General features: G+C 33.7%; 1 protein-coding gene across 2 annotated transcripts in view; it reads left to right on the top strand.

Moving 5' to 3' along the window:
- MED13 (mediator complex subunit 13) overlaps positions 1-20,305 on the top strand; it is a 92,214-nt gene that overhangs the window by 28,054 nt on the left and 43,855 nt on the right. For both annotated transcript variants that reach the window (XM_057714334.1, XM_057714333.1), the window contains exons 4-9: positions 701-846; positions 1,677-1,874; positions 3,298-3,492; positions 4,052-4,214; positions 4,410-4,520; positions 11,917-12,597. In XM_057714334.1, coding sequence (XP_057570317.1) covers positions 701-846; positions 1,677-1,874; positions 3,298-3,492; positions 4,052-4,214; positions 4,410-4,520; positions 11,917-12,597 — 1,494 coding nt within the window. The remainder of the gene's footprint in view (positions 1-700; positions 847-1,676; positions 1,875-3,297; positions 3,493-4,051; positions 4,215-4,409; positions 4,521-11,916; positions 12,598-20,305) is intronic.

Below are 20,305 nucleotides of genomic sequence, written 5' to 3'. Positions count from 1 at the left end.
GAGGGCAGTACATTAAATGCTTGATTAATTGCATTCAGCCCAATTTCAGAAATAATGAAATGAGAAAATATATTTGTATTTAATTTTTTTTATAGAGGAGAAAATAAACAAAAAAATTAGGTCACCTTTAATTCTGTTGTACACCTAGATTTTTTTCACCAAAGTAACCTTTCTTTTTCCCTTTACAAAAAAGTGAGACTGTGCTATTTTAGTAGCCTACCTTTTCCATTAAACATACTCCCCCACCTTTATTTATTTTGGTGGCTATATCATAATTGTATATGTGGGTGTGCCTAACTTGTTTAACTGGTTCCTTTCTTTGCAGCTTTTTCTATTATAAACAGTGCTGTGAAGGACATTTTTTTTTTTTTTTTTTTTTTTGGCGCACGGGCTTAGTTGCTCCGCGGCATGTGGGATCTTCCTGGAGCAGGGATTGAACTCATGTCCTCTACATTGGCAGGCAGATTCCCAACCACTGCGCCACCTAGGAAGCCCCGGTGAAGGACATTTTTAATAGCTACATCTTTACTCATATCTGTGATTTTTTTTTTTTTTTTTTCCCTTTAGATGATGAGGTAGAATTTCTGGGCTAAAGAGAATGTACATTTTTGTGGTATAATTTCACGAAAAAGAAAAGCAGATTGACTTTTTTTTTTGGCTATAAATCATTACTAAAATATAACTTTTTCTTCTTTATTAGTGAACACTTGTCCTGCTCTTTCACCTTTTTCTTGCATGGAGACAGCAATGTTTGTACCAGTGTGGAAATTAACCAACATCAACCTGTATACCTTCTTAGTGAAGAACATATCACCCTTGCTCAACAGTCCAATAGCCCATTTCAAGGTAGGTTATTTTATTGGCTTGGTTATTTGATGTTTTATTGTTGTTTAAAGAAAAAATTCTTATTGAAATTGGTAGAGATTAATGAGATTTCACCCTGATCTTTAGCCTAATGATGATTCTGATATAGTTTACTTCTTCCCAGTTAGAGTATTAACTCAATCAAGTTTTTTAATACAAGTATTTTTAACATTTCTTGTACATGAATGTTAGCATATTTTAAAGTGTTCTTTTGAATAGCTTTTAGATGGTGTACATGTTTATATTTTCAAGATTATCTTGTGTATCAGGTCACATAAGTCATTTTTAACATAGGTACATAAGACTTTTTATATAATTCATACCATGAAAGTGGTTGAACTCTAGATGAAATATTTATAAGATTGACAATTTATTTTTAAGGACTGGCAGGTGAGTTCTTGTTTAAATTCTAAGCCTAGTATTTGCTCTTTAAAAATTTACAGAGCAGCATATATTAAGTACTTAGGTTTTTATATATATATATATATATTTTTTAATATATATATATATATTTTTATACACACACACACATTATTTTCCTCAAATTGCTTTTCCTTAGTGGAAAGTCAAGAGAAGTTGAAGGATATACAAATATTCCAAATTTATGTTGAAATTCTATCCATCTGAGATTTTTGGGTAGACAAAATTTTAAGTTTTTTATAAACTCAGTGTTGATTTTCTCTGGAATCAATCATGGGTTTCCTTTTCTTCCTTTTTTTGAATTGCATAGTTACTTGCCATGCTGTTCAATGTCATTTTATTTGGTATAATCGTCTTTAGTTACTTACTTAATGTCTGTTTTGGGTTTCTAGTTATCTTAAGCCCATTTGGACTAAATGGCACTCTCACAGGACAGGCATTCAAGATGTCCGATTCAGCTACAAAAAAATTGATTGGTGAATGGAAACAGTTCTATCCTATCTCATCTTGTTTGAAGGAGATGTCTGAAGAAAAACAGGAAGATATGGATTGGGAAGATGATTCTTTAGCTGCAGTAGAAGTTCTTGTTGGTAGGGATTCTGAGTATTTAATCCTAAGGGGGATATATGTGACTATATGTATTAGTTAGATTTTGCTGAATAATAACTAATATCTTAGTGGCTTTTATCAGCTAACATTTATTTCTTCCTTATTTCCTGCTTACATTACATAAGGGCTGAAGCTTGGTTGCTGTTTGTCTCCTTGTATCTTCTCATCCTGCAACCTAAGTTCAAGGAGTACCCAGTATCTGGGACATACTATTCTTACAAGAACAGAGGAATGATAGGGACTGAGCCTAATTATATAAGTGTATTTAAAGCTTCTGCTAGGATATGATGTATGTTGCATCTGCTCACACTCCGTTAGTCATATGGCCAAGCCAGAGTCACTGGGACAGGGAAATATATTCCAACTAGAGGGAAACATGCTAAAGGCGGGAAGAAAATAATTGGAGGTTGGAAAGTTAACATCCTATGTGATGTAGTATTTTAACATTTGGTAAAACTGTCACCTCTGATAACTTAAAAGGCAGAAAATACATACCTAAAGAACTTGTGGCTTTGATTTGCTTTGTCCAGGTCAGTTCTATTTAGGTTAGCTTTATTATATGTATCTCCTTACTCAGGGACCTAGGTTAACAAGGTAAACTGTATTTGAGACGTGCAGAGACAAAGCAGAGGACATAAAGTAGGAGAGGCTGCACTGATCCTGCAAATACATCTAAAATTCCTGTTGGGATGTGGCATCTATCACATGCACTTACATTCCAGAGCAAATTGCACAGCCCAGCCTATCAATGAGGTGAAGATATATACTCCATCTTAGAGAGACATGGGAGCTGTGGGGAATGTATGGTTGAGCAGATAATTGGTTGAGCAGATTAGAATTTGCAACACTGTATTTAATGGATTCATATGGTAAATATTATATGTGAAGATTACCTTATTTGTTTTTTTAATAAAAGGAATATCAATATTCAGTTTCAATAAATACATTACCAGAGTAGTTACATCAAAAACAGAAACAAAACACAAACATATATTAGGCTTTTTAAATAGAGACATGTGAAGAAGAAAACAGAAAATGGTCCATATTTCTAGTGCCAGTTAACTTTGTTAAAGTTTTAAAATAAATTTGGTCAAATTTGCAAGTAAATATTTTTTTTTTTAAAGAAATACGTTTTCATGGTTAGAAAATCCAAAAGCAAAAAGAGAAAGCTGCTTTCTTCTAAGTCTCTGTCATCAAAGGTAACCATTACTACCAGCTTCTTGTGGTTTCTTCCAGAAAAACCTTATACCAGAAAGAGTGTATATTTACAAAATTACATTAAGTGTATTTTAATTTTAACAAATGTGATCATACTTTATATAATTTTCCATTACTGCACTTCTGAGTGAAACTAATCCCACTACAGTCACAATGGTAATTGACTTTCCTTTTTTTTCCTTTTAGCTGGTGTCCGAATGATCTACCCAGCATGCTTTGTTCTAGTCCCTCAGTCAGACATTCCTACTCCTAGCTCTGTGGGATCCTCTCACTGTTCAGCTTCTTGCTTGGGTGTCCACCAAGTGCCTGCTTCCACAAGAGATCCTGCTATGTCTTCAGTTACTCTTACACCACCTACATCTCCTGAGGAAGTTCAAACAGGTATTGTACTAGTTTGTTTCATTAGCTCTAGTGATAAATCTGTTATCTTGAATATGGTAAACACTTAAAAAATAATTACTTTGAAATAATTTCAAACATATTTGAAGCATTTGCAAGTACAGTACAAAGAACTCTTCTCATTCAGATTCCCAAACTGTTAACATTTGCTCCATCACCTTCTCTCTATGCATATGTTCCTTATCACTGGTCTTTTTCTGAACCATTTGAGAACAAGCTGCAGACATGATGCCCCATCACCCTAAATACTCAGTCTGTTTCCCAAAATTAAGGACACTTTCCTGTATGACTGCCATTTAATCTTCCAAGTCAGGAAATTAACGCTGATATAACACTACCACCCAGTTCCCATCCCCTGTTCAAATTTTTTTTTGCTTTCTATATTTTAAGTAAAGTGACATGCATTTTTTGCCCCAAAATATAAGTAGGCTTACCAGATAGCTGGAGCAAGTTGTATCAGAAATTAAAAAAAAACAAAAATCAAAATAGTTATTTTAAACCTACCTTTATTCTCCTACAGCCTGTTCTTTTTTCTTTTCAGTTGATCCTCAGTCTGCCCAGAAGTGGATCACATTTTCTTCAGTATCTGATGGCTTCAGCTCTGATAGTACTAGCCACCATGGTGGGAAAATACCCAGAAAATTAGCAAATCATGTGGTGGATAGAGTTTGGCAAGAATGCAATATGAACAGAGCACAGAACAAGTATGTATTTTCGTCTTCAAGTTTAAAAATTGCGTGCTGGTAGTTACTTGTAGATAAGAGGTATTTAAAGGATAAACAGTCATTCGTATGATTTTAATTTACAAAATGGATTTATAGAAATTTAATTTTAATGCTTGATTCAGGGTTACAAAAAATTTTGTGAATTCTAAAGAATTTTATAACTTCAAATCTTAGGAGGAAATATTCGGCTTCATCAGGTGGTCTGTGTGAAGAAGAGACAGCTGATAAAGTAGCATCCTGGGATTTTGTTGAAGCCACGCAAAGAACAAACTGCAGCTGTTTGAGGTAGTGGTTTTTGTTTTTTTTTTCCCATTTGAGTGACGTTGGTACATATGTGTATATGTGGTAGTTTCTTAAGCTGTTGCATACTTAAACCTGACTTTGTTTGAGGTAGCTTACGTAAACAGTGTTAGGATTTTTTTCAAAAGAAAAAAATTTGAGGAAAACAAAAATTCAGTAGCGTGGAGCTAATTATAGAAGTACATACAAATGTACGTCATAGGTTCTTATACAGTTACCATAGCTGGACTGTGAAAGCTTGGGGTCACAGGCAAGTAAAAGAGTTTTTTACTAAATTATGGAATATTTAGCATCTGTAAGGTAAGAGGAATACTAGTCTCTTGAGAAAAGTGTTCCTAAATGGCACTGTGCTTGAGAAATTACTCCCGAGGGTTCTCATTAAAAAGATGATATATGATATACTAGATAAAATTTTTCTCAGTCTTTTTTATAGTAAATACAATATTGGGTTTTGTGCAGCAGTTTCTTATAACATCCCTTTGGTCTCGCTGTGGGTGAAATGCTGAACTAAGATTCAAAAAATAAGATTCTGCAAGGAACCAAAGCCATACTGTAAAAGTACAAGGTTTCTAATAGACTATGTGTGTTGAAAGGTAGGTAGAAGAATGGATGTACTTGAAATTCTTTAAGCAGTGGTATTTATTTTATATGTTGGGGACTTTGATGAGATTTATCACAGGCATAAAGATTATATTGCCTACAATTTATTATTTTATTCTACAGGTTAAAAGTAGATCATATGCTTTTGCAATCAAATAAATAACGGCATTGACATTCCTAACCAGAACTTGTGAATGAATAGTTGGCCACCTCTCCTTGTCATGGAAGTGTTTGGACGTGTTTTTGCATAGATTGTTTTATTTTCCATAGATTATTTGGATTAGAGACTGTACAATTTTTTAAAGTCTGACAACTTTGTTAAAAACTTGCCTCTGTTGTTGATAGATTGGAGTAAAAATATGGATAAATTACCTCCTGTTTAACAGTTTAAAATAGTTAAAAACCACACTCACCTTGGGGGAAAAGAGCAAACCTAGTCTTGAAATGCAGGGCTTCAATGCATTATTTGTCTGAGACCAGGGGTTGGCAAACTATGATCTGTTGGCCAAATTTGGCTCACCTATTTGGTATGGCCTGTGAGCTGAAATGATTTTTACAGTTTTAAATATTTGAAAAAAGTAAAAGGAAAATATTTTGTGAAAGTTATGTGAAATTCAAATTTTAGTGTCCATAAATAAGAATTTATTGGGACAGTGCCACATCTGTTCATACACATGTTAACTGTGGCTACGTTTACAGAGTTGAGTAGATACAAGACAGACTGTATGGCCCCCAAAGCCTAAAATATTTACCATCTGGTCCTTTATAGAAAAAGTTTGCCAATCCCTGGTCTAAGACCAATAGAATGCTTAAATGAAATTAGGCTTTTCTTTCCCTATATTGGCATTTTTATCAAGCAGCTCTTCTTGTTTATTTTCTAACCTAGGCTTTGCTTTATTCTTTTTGAAAGGTTTGGGTTTTAAGTCTGTTAGTCTAGAATAGTTTTAGAGGAAGACACTCAGAATGCATGTTCGTAAACATAAGTTTTAATTCTTGGTCTCTAAGCCGAACTTTTATTTTTGAAAACATACTTTCTCTCATATTTCCACAAATTCCTCCCAGGTATGTAGAGGTTTGATATGGTGAAATTTCATGCAATCTATATATTTGACTTGCTTTGGTAAATTTACCCTTCTAGTAAATATAGTGTTTCTAATCATTTACTTTTTTTACTATTGCATTTTGTACTTTAGATTCCTCCTCTATTCCTGCCCCTCCCCCCAAATCTGGTTCTCTTCTTTAGTTCTTAAGTAAGGCTTGAAACGGACTTGGAGCCACCATAAGTGAGTATCCTCTCCTGCCATAGAGTATAGAAGGTAGGGCATACATTGATAACTGTGCTGGTCAGCCAGTTTGTTCTCAAATCTATCCCTACCTTTTCCCTGCTCTGTTCTGTATTGCAGGGAATTACATTTCCTAGGCTTCCTTGTTTTCAACATGTGTTTGTTTGTCATCCCCCCCCCCCCCCGTTTTATTGTGATATAATTGACAAATGGCATTGTATGATTTTAAGATGCACAGTGTGATGATTTGACTAGGCTCACTTGCTTCTTGGAGTTGGCTAATTGAAGGCACTAACAGAAGATTGGTTGATGAGAGGAGGGAAGAAGCTAGGGTATTTCCCCACCCCTTTTTTGAGCCAACTCTAGCAGCAGCTCTTTGTCCTCTTAACAGCCCCTTCCGAGTCCCGGTTACCATTGGGCAGTTCCTGCTGTGGTTCTAGCACCATCCCAAGCTTCTGTGATCTGGTGAGATTATCATATTGTCCTTTTAGTCATAGAAGTGATTGAAGCTCCCTGCTGTTAGTACTTTTTCCGTTACCTCATTTTCCTCTGGGTTTTTTTTTTTTTTTTTTTTTTTTTTGGTAAATGCTTCTCTGTAGTAAATTTACTCTGTGAAAGACAGGACTGGACCTTTCTCTTAGAAATAGATTTGAAAAAAAAAATTACATAGTTATTTAAGCAGTTTGCATGAGTATATGTGATTTTAAGAAATTTGAATTATACAAATAAAGCTGAAGTACCGCTTGACCACTCTCTTTTTCCAAGTCCTATTCTCTCTCCCTAGAAGTAACTACTTGCCAATTAGGTATTATCCTTCCATGCTTTTTTCTGTAATTTTGTGTGTATACGTGTTTTTCCTCTCAACACATAAACATAATACAGATGTATTTGGCAGTTAATTTTTTCACTTAATGTGCCTTAGATCTCTCCATTCTAGTTGCTTGTGGATCTGCTTTATTGTTTTAAAAAATTTCTTGGTATTCCAGTGAATGGAAATACCATAGTATATTTAATCATTCTGGGTTTGATGGACAAATAGGTTGTTTCCAAAGGTTTTTTGTTTGCGTTTATTTTTTAAAAAATAATACCTCTGTGACTATCAGTTATTTGTTTGATTTTTTTGGTCGTAGATGATGTCCAAGGCTCAGGATACATTAGTGAACAAGGCTCTTACTATTGTGAAGTCTGAATGTTGAGGGGAGTGGGGCAGATAATTAATTTGTTTTCCAAAAGAATTCTTAATCCTTTTAAAATTTAAGAGTGATGTGTGCTAAGAAGGAAATAAAATTAGGTGGGTGATGTGATAGAAAGTTGTGGGCGAGGAGGCTATTTAAACACTTTTCTTTTGACTTAAGCAAGATTCTACCAGTTTTACTCCCACTTCTGGCATGTAAGAGTGCTGGTCTTTCTTATGCTTTCACTGATCTGAGAACTGTCCTTAAAATTATTTTTTTCCCATTATAGTAAGTGAAAAGCATAAAATTGTTTTAATTGGCATTTTTTAGTTATTAGTGAGATTAAAAACTGCATTTATGGATATTAGGCTTTAGTCTGCTGGAATGTTCGTAAGAAAATTAACACTTAGCAAGATGTATAAGTAGAAAGCAATACAATAAACTTTAGATATTGACACTAAAATACTAGGAACGATAGGAAAGATAATGTAAAGGAATCACTGTTGCGTTGTATCAATACTTTCAGGACAACTAGTTTGATTTCTAGTATGAAATTCAGTTCATCTAAAGAAGAGTAGCTTTTAGAAAAAGGTCTATATAGAAGAAAGGGACTATGATTAATCGTTACCAAAGTTTTGGAGAGCCACCACTGCTATTCGTATATAGCTCAAGTGAATAGATTCTTGGCCTTATGGAAGGATAAAAGAATGTATGGCTGTTTACTTTTCATATCCCTTGTATACTTGGAATATAACCAAATAGTTCATCTTGGATTATTAGAGATCATTTCTTTCCTTTGTGCCTTGCATAACTTGATGAATTCTTAAATTTTTGGTTTCAAAACTCATTTATACTCTTAAAAATTATACAGGATCTGAACGTGCTTTAATTTAATTCGGTTACGTCTATTTACATCATTTTAGAGAAATTTTAAAGCACTGTTTAACTTATTAAAAAATAACAGTGAGCCCAGTACAAATTAACTTGAATAAAATACTTTTATAGAAATCAACTGTATTTTCCAAAGCAAAAAAAAAAAAAAAATTAGAGGAGATAGTTGACACTCTTTCTTTCATAAATATCTTCAAAAATTGGTGTATATTTTATACTTAGAGCACATTTCAATTTGGACTCTCCACATTTTGAGTGCCTAGTTAGCCACATGTGACTTTGGATACCATTCTTGGACAGCACAGCTTTAGAAACAGAGTTCAAAATAGGACTAATGTCTTGATATAGGAAAAAATACACACATACACACACACATACACATAAATGTCTGATATAGAAAAGGCAAGTTTCTATTCAATATATATTATTTTCCAACAACTGGAGCTATTTGGTGATGGGATACATTTCCTCTTAAGGTAATGTGGTCCTTGTCAATGACAATATTCAAAGAGGGGATGGTTAGAGAAGGGATTATTCTTACATTGGATAGGACCTGCTGTTTGTTTTTTAATGCTATTTAAAAAATTTAAATAATGCACATGAATATAAAATTTAATATGAGAAGTTCTCCCTCTTATGTGTGTATGTAGATCTGCCTACCTGCTTTCTTTCCACAAATGGAATCATGCTATGTATATTGTTCTTTAACTTGCTTTTTTTGAAAAACAATTTTCCTGGGTATCTTTCCTTGTTAGCACTTATAGTTCCATTCTGTTATTTAAGTTCATAGTACTCCATGATACTGTTGAGATATAATGCTTTATTTGGCTAGTCCCCTATGCTGCACTGTTGCCAAAGATATTTAAAGCAAATCTTAAGTATTGTCATTTCACTCCTACTTCAGTATGCAACTCAGAAAAAGTTAATATTTTCTTACATAACTATAATTCCATTATCACACCTGATAAAAAGAACAGTATTTTATTGCTATGATTCGATACCTTCTATAGATTTGTCTCAGAAGTATCTTTTTGTAGTTGGTTTGACTAGGATTCAAACAAGGAGTATACATTTGATTGTTAAGTTTTCCAGGTCTCTCTCTTAATCCTCTTCCTCCTTTTATGACATTGACTTGATAGGAGAAACTAGGTCAGTTGCCCTATAGAATGTCCCACATAATGGATTTTCTGTTTGTCATGTATTTTAACTTGTACTTTTGGTGTCATTTAACTTCTTTTATCCCTTGCATTTCTGTAAATGGAAGGTAGCTCTAGAGCCTTGTCCTCCAATACTAGCTATGTTTGTAACCACTAGTGGCTATTTAAATTTATTTATTTGTTTGTTTGGCCACACCAGTGCGGCATGCAGGATCTTAGTTCCCTGACCAGGGATGAATTTGTGCCCCCTGCAGTGGAAGCTCAGAGTCTTAACCACTGGACCACCAGGGAAGTCCCTGTGGCTATTTAAAGTAAAAGTAACTATTTAAATAGGATAAAAAATTTAGTCCCTCTGTTGCACAAGCCGCATTGAAATCCTCAGTAGCCACGTATAGAACATTTCTATCATCACAGAAAGTTATTTTGGATACTGCTGATCTAGAGTCTTAATTAGATTCCGGTTTAATATTTCATAGGCGTTGAGAATACTTCATAGGCAGTGCTGTGTTGCTTTGTATGGTGTCACATCAGAAGTGACACATGCCTGGTTATCCCACTTTTAATAATGTTAAAATTAAGAAGGTGGTGGTCAGCCTGATGCTTTCATTGTAAAGTTCTAATCATGTTTACTGTGAATAAAGACAGTTTTTCCTTCTTTTGAAATCTCTAAGATCTCTTTTTTTTTCTTGACTTATTGCATTGGCTAAAACTTTCAACTAAATTGTTGAAAAGAAATATTGAGAGTTAATATTCTTGCTTTGTGTTCCTAGTCTTAGGGAGAAAATATTTAGCCTTCCATTATTAACTATGATGTTATAGTTTTTTATAAATGTCCTTTATTGGATTAAGTTCAAGTACTTGCTTGCTGAGTCTTTTTATATGAATAGGTGTTGAATTTTGTCTTGTTTTTCTTATTTATTTGAGATAATCTTATGGTTTTCTATTTTATTTTGTTAATGTGATGAATAATTTTTTTTTCTTGTGAATGTTGTACCTTACATTTGTGGGACAAATTCAATTTGGTTATGATATATTCTCAATTTATATATTACTCGATTGCTGATATTTTGTTAGTGATTTACATCTGTGTTCTTAAGGAATATTGTTCTATGATATCCTTTTCTTATGATGTCTTTGATTTTGGTGTCAGAGTAATGATGAATTCCTCCTGTGTCTTTTTGACAAAGCTGCAGTTTTCGTTGATAACTTTCATGCCCCCCCCTCCCCGCCCCGCCATGTACGATAAGAGGTTCCAGGCTCTGTACAAGAGGGTATCTCAGCATATTCCCTCAGTAGAGAGGGTTCTTTGAAAAAGTGCCAGCTACTGCTTTTTAATACTCTTTCAGGTTACCTCTGATAACAAAACCATTAATAAAATAAATTGTAAAAAGAAAACTACAAAACCAAACAAAAAAACTAATGAATACTTACTGCTTTAACTCCAAATCCCTGCACATTTTTTCTAGTTTTTACTTTAAAACATTTTTATGTACATTAATATCAGTTGAGTTTGAAAATCTCAAAGTACACAGTATTTTTACTAGACTGAAAGAAAACTTAAACTCTGAATAAAATTATTAGATTTTTAGGTATATAGCTTTAAGTTATTCAATTTAGAATTGCTTCACATCATGAGGAAAAAAATTCTTTTAGGTATTCCCTTTTCTTTTTCCTTTTCAGTCAGCTTATTCTTTCTGTAGTGGTAAGCCTTGGGAGAAGGAAGGTAGGTATGATATGGAGCCCATCAACAAGTCAATTCCAGAACTATCCAGAATGATCTGACTTCATTCTTGATTGATCTGACTTCAGTCTAGAAGAATAAGTTTCCTATCTGGTTCCTGTAGGATTGTAGATGATGACTGAGCTCAGCCAAGCCATTGACATTTATTTATAACAGTTACTAATGGCGAAATATCAGGTACATTCATAAATGAATAAATTTGAGACCATTTTATACATTTTTATGTTAAAGTAACTAGAATCTTATCTCCGTATTTATTCAGATACTAAGATATTTAGATTATGTAAGGCAAATCATCTTTGACTACCTGATCACATATTAAATGAACATGAGAGATTGGCTTTTGTGAAGCTTTCTGCATGCTCTTACTTTTAGGTCACTGAGCACAATTTTTTTTTCTGTGTAATTTCAAGTAATTTTACTTTTAGGATTATGTGTGAAAAAAAAATGACATCCAGAATTTCTAATACTGTTAACTTGTATACTTTGATATAATAGTTATACTATAAATAAACCTTTCTTTTCACTTTTCAGGCACAAAAATCTCAAACCAAGAAATCCTGGACAACAAGGACAGGCACCATCTTTAAGTCAGCAACAAGTACTTCCAAAGCACAAGACCAATGAAAAGCAAGAAAAGAGTGAAAAACCACAAAAACGCCCCTTGACTCCTTTTCACCATCGTGTATCTGTTAGCGATGACATTGGCATGGACACAGATTCAGCCAGCCAAAGACTTGTGATCTCTGCTCCAGACAGTCAAGTGAGATTTTCAAACATCCGAACTAATGATGTAGCAAAGACTCCTCAGATGCATGGCACTGAAATGGCAAATTCACCTCAACCGCCCCCACTTAGTCCTCACCCATGTGATGTGGTTGATGAAGGAGTGACTAAAACACCTTCAACTCCTCAAAGTCAACATTTTTATCAGATGCCAACACCGGATCCCTTGGTTCCTTCTAAACCAGTTGAAGATAGGATAGACAGTTTATCCCAGTCTTTCCCAGCTCAATTCCAGGAAGCTGTAGAACCTACAATATATGTTGGTACAGCAGTAAACTTGGAAGAAGATGAAGCTAATATAGCCTGGAAGTATTACAAGGTCCCAAAGAAAAAAGATTTAGAGTTTTTACCACCTCAGCTTCCAAGTGATAAATTCAAGGATGATCCAGTTGGACCTTTTGGACAGGAAAGTGTAACATCAGTTACAGAGTATGTATGTTTTTTAATAGTCACTATTACAATTTAAGGGTGGAAATGATGTAAGTACTTAATAGTAGGACTCCGGAATGGTTTCAGGGTAGGATTTACAATAATAAGTCCTTTGAGTATTTGAGTATTAATTTTGCATAATCTCTTTACTGTGTGTTTTCCTCAGGGAACCTCTTTGTTATGAAATATTTTAGTCACAAAAAAGTGGAGAAAATAATAACATTTGTCCATCAACCAGCTTAAGAATTTTACATACAATTAGAACTCCTGTGTACTATTTTTCTTCCTCTATACTTCCTTCCACTGTCCTGATTTGGTATTTATTATTTCTGTACACGCTTTTATACATGTAGCTCTATTTAATTCATTTTACTTGCTCTCTAGTATTCCTTTGTTATGAATATGCCATAGTTTATTTACCTACTCTTTTGAGATGGACATGTTGGTTAGTTTTCAGTTTTTCACAAAGGATGTAGCAGTGAACTTTTTTGTACACATTTCCTTGTACACTTATATTAAGAATTCCTCTAGGGAATACAGCAAAAAATGGAGTTGCTGGGCCCGTGGGATATGTCAATATTCAACATTAATAGGACCGTTGCCAAGTTATTCTTCAAACTATACTAGTTTACACCCTCATCAACCAGCAGAGTATGGGAATAGCTGTTCAACAGTTTCCACAGTACTTGATGTTATGAGATTTTTAATTTGGCTAATCTGCTGCATGCAGAATGGCATATTATTGTCTTACTATACATCTTACAGATTCCTAGTGAGGTTAAGCGTCACTTAAAGTGCTTATGGGCCTGTATATCGTATGTTTTAGTCTATTTTTTTTTCCTGATTTATTCTTTTCATATTCTGGTTATTAATCTTGTATTAGTTTTATGTGCCTCAAATATCATTTTTAGTCCTTTTTCCCCCCCTAATTATTTGCATATTCTGGCTATTAATCTTGTATTTGTTATATGTGCTACAGATATCTTCCTCCGTTCTGTGGTTTGCCTTCTTTGTCCACAATATGTGTGACATTCTTTGGGGCAGAAATAGGCTTTTTTTCAGGTCTCCCTTTACTTTCTATGTTGTTCTGATTATTATCTGTCCCACAAACTTTTTGCATTTTTATCTATAGTGTTTTGTTTTAATTTTTATTGAAGAGTAGTTTACAATGTTATGTTAGTTTCAGGTGTAGAGCAAAGTGAATCCGTTATAGAGTTTTTTATTAAAGGTGGAAATTAACCAAGCATTATATTCATTTTACCGTTATATTCATTAAAACTATTTATCAATGCAAGGCCAAGTAGTTTGCAAAGATTACATTTCCTTCTCTGTCAGTCTGTTGTCATTGAAAGCTTTTAGTGTCTTCAGCTTAGAATGTTGAAATTTCACAAGAATATGTGTATATATAGTGGTCTTTTATTCAGTCCTTGTACTGAACTTTTGAGGAGGGCTGGTTCAATTTGAAGTCTTTTATGTCCTATCACTGGGAAATTTCTCTTTTCTTGGATAATATCTCCATTTTTTCCCCCCATTCTCTGCAGAGCCTCTAGAATTCAGATGTTGAACTAATATACTTTCTCTCACTTTCCATCCTATTTTTCCTGAGGGGATTCCTCAACTTCTAGCCCTTTTCTTAAAGTCTTATTATTTGTTTCTCATGTTTTTTTAATTTCTAAACTTAAAAAAAAAAATCGCCCCTTGTTTAATATACTGTAACTTTTCCCATTTATTTATTTATTTTTTAATTAATTACTTTGTTTTATTTTATTTTTTTGGCTGTCTTGAGTCCTTGTTGCTGCGCACCAGCTTTCTCTAGCTATGGAGAGCAGGGGCTACTCTTCATTGTGGTGTGCAGGCTTCTCATTATGGTGGCTTCTCTTGTTTCAGAGCACTGGCTCTAGGTGCCTGGGCTGCGGTAGTAGTGGTTGCTGTGTGTGGGGTCAGTAGTTGTAGCTTGCAGGCTCTAGAGCACAGGCTCAGTAGTTGTGACGCATGGACTTAGTTGCTCTGTGGCATGTGGAATCTTCCTAGGCCAGGGATGGAACCCGTGTCCTCTGCATTGGCATGTGGATTCTTAACCACTGTGCCACCAGGGAAGTGCACTTTTTTCCTTTAGAGTTACGTTATTTTGGCTCTTTACTATAGTGAGTCTTATATTTCTTATTATTATCGTTTCATCTTACACATTTTAGGCTCTACATATAAAGGTAGAGCCTTGTTGATTGGCAGGACTTATTCATTCAATAAATATTTTAGTATTAACTGTGTATCAGTTCCAGACACTTTGCTTTATGGTAACAGGGTAGGGGATGTTTTGGAGGGGAGGCCTTGTACCTGAACTTCCAGGATGAAAAGGATGACACAGATCTTGAGCCTTCACCAGGTAGTTTATTCATTTTTCTCAGAAAAGGAACCCTTTCAGGACTGGGATGGTGAAGGGTGGGGTGGGATAAATTAGGAGTTTGGGATTGACATATGCGCACTACTATATATAAAATAGATAACCAGCAGGACCTGCTGTATAGCACAGGGAACTATATTATAATATCTTGTAATAACCTATAATGGAAAAGAATCTGAAAAAGACCACACACACACACACACACACACACACACAAAACAGAATCACTTTTCTGTACACCTGAAACTAACACAACATTGTAAATTAACTGTTCAATTTAAAAAATGGTTATAAAAAACAGAAATCTTTCTGTTTCTTCATTTTCATTTCTGTTTCTCTTTTTTCATTTCTGTCTGGAGATATAAGTTCAGGTTTTCTCTGGTTTTTAGATGGTTCAGCTCTCCTGTTGTTTATATAGTTTGCCTTTAGCCCCTTCTTGCATATTCTAAGCCATGGACTTTCTCTACTGTGTTTCATTGATTTTGAGCTTCCCTGAGACTTAGTAAAATTCCTGATCCATTTATAGCTTCTGTCTCATTTTCCCTACTGTTAGAGATGTATTTTCTTTTAAAATTCCTTAGTTATTATTTTAGTAGACAAACCTCTGTGCTTCATCTAGCACTTTGAATCTTAAAAGCATTCCAGTATGATTTTTTTTTAATTAAAATTGATCTGGATTTGAAATTGAGGGACTTCAGGATACTTTTATGATCATGGAAGGTGACTAAGTTAATAAATTAGTCAGCAGATCTCTTGGAATACAAATGATGTCTTGGAAACAAATCTTAAAAAATCTTAATCTTATCTGTGCTGGATGTAATATAAAAATCTGAGGTAGCTTCAGCTCTTGCATGAAACTGTTGGGTCTCCTTGTTTCTATACTACTCTTTATATAGTCTCTATACAGCAGTCACAGTGATCGTTGTAAGATAAATATAATATTACTTATTTGCTTAAAACTCTTCAGTAGTTTCCCTTTACCTTTAGAATAAAATTCATGCTCTTTTCCTCATCTGTAAGGTTCTACACAATCTCCTGCATACGTAGTTCTTCACTTGTATTTACTACCCTCATATTTGCTTTCTGATTTAACCACACCAACTTTCTTGCTATTCCTTCAAAAAGTTAAGGTCATTCCTCATGGCCTTGAGAATTGCATTACAGAGAGGGGTAACAGCTCACCCTTTATTGTTCATATAAATTCAAAAGTTACCTTCTCAGGAGGTATTTCCTTGACCACTGTACCTAAACTTTGGCCTCTCTTTAATCTCCCAAGTCACAACCTATCTTGTGCACTGCTTTCATTTTCTCCATATATATAATTATCTGAAATTATATATTTGTTAATTGTCTCTTCCCTATTAGAATGTAAGCTCTGTGAGGGCAAGGACTTTGTCTTGTGTACTACTGTGTTCTTCCAACTGAAACACACACACCTACACCCCCCCCCCCCCCACCCGAACAATCCTAGGTACATAGTTGACATTCAGCAAATGTTGGATGAATGAAAATGACAGTATGGTCCTAGATTACTTTATGATTTTAAAATTTATTTTTTCTAGGTATTATGTTTTCTTATTTAATGTATATAAAAATGTAGTGATGTAAATACTTTCAGTTTTAAGAACTTTAAGAGTCAGTTTTTATGGACATATTATATTCATTAGATCTAAGAATTCTAGCCATAACTTTAAGTGTATTGGCTGCTGGTGTGCATGAGCATCTGTAAGTGAAATGAAGGTCTCTTAGAAGTTAATACAGCTTAACATGAGTCTGTTCTAAAATTACTTTGACATTTTTCTCATTGAATAAGAATGAGAAAGAAGCATAACGTGGAAGAGTAGCATGCAGAGTAGAATGGTTCTGGGTCATTATTACGTAAATTAAGGAAATAACATGCCTCTACCTGTTCCTGGCCACCACTTTTTTCTACCTCATAAAAAGAAAACAACAAAAAGATTGAATAGGGTTTTTTTTTTTTTTTTCTTTTTAATTGAATGTTTCATATGAATACTGTTTCAGTTTTGCTGGTTACTAAAATGTATGTTGTGTCACTAGTTACTTGTAGATAGAATCCTTGTTTTTGTCTTGTAATACTAGATTAGAATAGGGTAGATATCACTGAAAGTCAACCATCAGAGGCCTAGCTGCTATATGAACTAAGAAACATTTATGGAATATACCTGTTTTATACTTGGTAAGTTCAAGTTTTGGTCTTATGTTTTAATCATCTAGATGATTTTATTTTTATTTTTTCCTGGAGTTACTGCTCTATGGCAGTAGTTCTCAATTGGAGCAGTTTCTGGCCACCTCCCACCCCCCACCCCCAGGTGGCATTTGGCAGTGTCTAGAGACATTTTGGTTGTCACAGCCGGGTGTGTGCTACTGACATCTGGTAGGTAGAAGCCAGGGATGCTGCTAAATATCTTAGAATGTATAGGACTGTCCCCTACCACAAGGAATTCTCCGGTCCAAAACGTTAGTAGTGTTGAGGTGCTTTAATGTCACAAATAACTTTTAACTGAAATTTGAACTCTAGAATAAGTTATTAAATGAGATATGCAGAACATGTTTAATGATTAGTGTCACTAAGGAGCTTTCTCCCATACTGTTTTAGTCTCCCCAAACCACAGTAAAATACCTGGCATGGTCTTCAGTGTTTGTATTATGCTAAAACAAAAGTTATTTTTTCTCATAGTTAATAAATTATTCTAACAAGATCTTTTTAATTCAAGTGCCTGCTCTTAATATTACTTGATTTATGGGGTATCATGAAGATCAGTCATCTTATAGCAAATGGAAAAGCCAGTTGACAAAGTCAGATATGTCCATTGTCATTAAAAATAAATTCTGTGAATTACTATTATGCTTTCTTAATGAAATTTAAATAATCTTCTTAAATTCTTTATAGAAGCATTCTATATTTTTAAAGATGTAATATGATCAAACATTTCTGGTTGTAGGGTAATCCATTCAAAAGCCTGGTTTGTTTTATATCAAAAATTTTGTGAATTTGTATTACCCAGTCATTGTAAATTTATCTTTTTTGATAACAGTGTTGTTGCAACTCCTACATGCTTTCTGCTTTCTTAGGAAGATTATCTTTCTTTTTTAATTCATATTCCTCAAAGATGCATTTTTTTCAGTTTGATTAAAACTGAAGTTTCTATAATATACAAGATGCTGTAAGGCACTGTGGGGTGTAAAATAAATTTGGTCCTGGCCCTAAATGAAATTGTAGTCTAATGGAAAATGACATTAAATTCTCTGATACAAGTATATATAAAATATAATAAGGATGCAGAGCCAGAGTGGAGATTAATTCCATTTATGGAGATCAGAAGCTTTATGTAGTTTGGTATGGATAGATTATAGGGTGCTACTTAGTGGTTTGGTGTGTCATGATGAGAAATGAAAGCTGAAGAGTGGGGTAAAGCTATATAATGAAGTGGCAAAATGTTATTTATAAGGTGATACGGGGGCCTCATCAGGAAATTAGAAAGACATAGTAGGGATGGAGGGATTTTATAGATGTTGTGGAATAGACTAAAGAACATTACGGCCAGTTAGAGTAGATACATAATACGAAGAGGGGCAAGAATGCGTCAGTAGAAATAAAAAAAAATAGTTTCTTTATAATAGTTGACTTATGGAAGAGAAATTTAGACCTTTGTTTTTTTTGTGTTAAGTGACAATTCAGTTTCCATTTGGCATAAATAAATGCAGTTTTCCATTGATTGCTATTAAAGGGTGGCATTAGGCTTTCATAATAGGTAGATAAACAATAAGAAATATTCTTTATTTCTCTAATCAGCTTTAGATGGTGGTGACTGCTTAACTCGTGCAGAGTTAGTACTTCATCATTTCTAAGCATTTCCTTTATTCTTAGACTTCATGTGCAGCAGTTGATGCCAAATTTTTTAGCAGCTACTTTAAAGCCAAATTCCTTTTCTAATTTGTTAGAATTTAGTTGGAGGGGAGAGGGGTTGGGGGTGGAGCATAGCATATCTCCCAGACAAGATATACACATCTGTGGCAAATATCTTTATTTTCTTTTTGCTTCTAATTATTTTTAGTTTCTTTATTAGTTAATGATATCATCTATTTTAGAATAATGGCTTAAGACCTTGTAAGTTTTAAAGAAAGCAAAATTTCTGCCAAGAAACATTACAGTTGTTTTTTTAATATATTTTTTTCAAGGGTCTAGCACTTAGTTTTAGTAGAATTTGTGATAGCTTAAAACAGTCTGTTATTCTGATTCAGAAAGAACCTTTTTAAACCCTGAACAAAGAACTGTACTTGAGCATAGTTCTTACCATGTCTTGTTCACTATAAAGCATATATCAGGATATCTTAACCATAATGTCCATCAACAGAATTAGCTCTTATGTTGTATATATGTATATACCAGATTTTTATTGTATGTATCTATTTATATAATGCATTATTTGATCTCTAAAAAATAGTTTCTAATTACTTTGTTTCATAGAAAGAAGTCTATAATGAAATAAACTTGTTTTAAGTCTTCCTTATTTGATATCTTTAATGCAATAAAGCTATAATTTTGGCAGCTAGCTTGACTCAATTTAAGGATTGGTTCTGAATATTGGAGATGGTACTGGAAAAGGTACTATTAAAATTTTTTTTGAGATTTATTCAGTTCATTTCTTAATTAACATTTCCTGAACCATAGCTTATTATCCCCTGCTATAATTGCCAGTTCTAAAATATTGTCACACCTTGTCTGGAAGAATTTTTATTGAATAAAGGCATAAAAACATATACTATAGGCCATGTTAAATTCTCTGCAAGTACAGTTTAGGATAGTATGTTATTTTGTTGTAGTAAAAGGAAGGAGATAATAGTTAATAATATAAAATTAATTTCAGTTTGCCTTTGAGCATTGCAGAGTTTCCTGTTCACGGCTGTACCTAATCATTCTTTTCCAGTTTGTCTGTATTTAGCTTTATATTTGATTGAAATACTATCTCTGTAGTTAACTATTGGCTATATGTGAAAGTTCCTTTTAGAAAAAGAGAGGTGTGTTGTTCCTGTTCACAAAAGTGTATGTATACTATATAATTGGATAGTGATGAAATGCTAACTTGTTTTTAGTCTGGCATCTCTTTAAAAAAAAATCACAATTTTTATTTCTATTTTTATCAGTTTTAAGTATAGAAGGATGTATAATGTAAATAATTTATATTTTTAATTTATTGTGACTTGATACTCTTGATATTATTGACTTCATTTAAATTCTTTGCATATCCCACTGTCTGTGAGAACCATTCAATAAAATAACAAAAA

The sequence above is a fragment of the Hippopotamus amphibius genome, chromosome 17, assembly GCF_030028045.1.
Source record: "Hippopotamus amphibius kiboko isolate mHipAmp2 chromosome 17, mHipAmp2.hap2, whole genome shotgun sequence".
NCBI classification, from domain to species: Eukaryota; Metazoa; Chordata; class Mammalia; order Artiodactyla; family Hippopotamidae; genus Hippopotamus; species Hippopotamus amphibius.
Note: the sequence above shows the minus strand (reverse complement) of the source record. Positions and strands in the feature narration are given on the sequence as shown.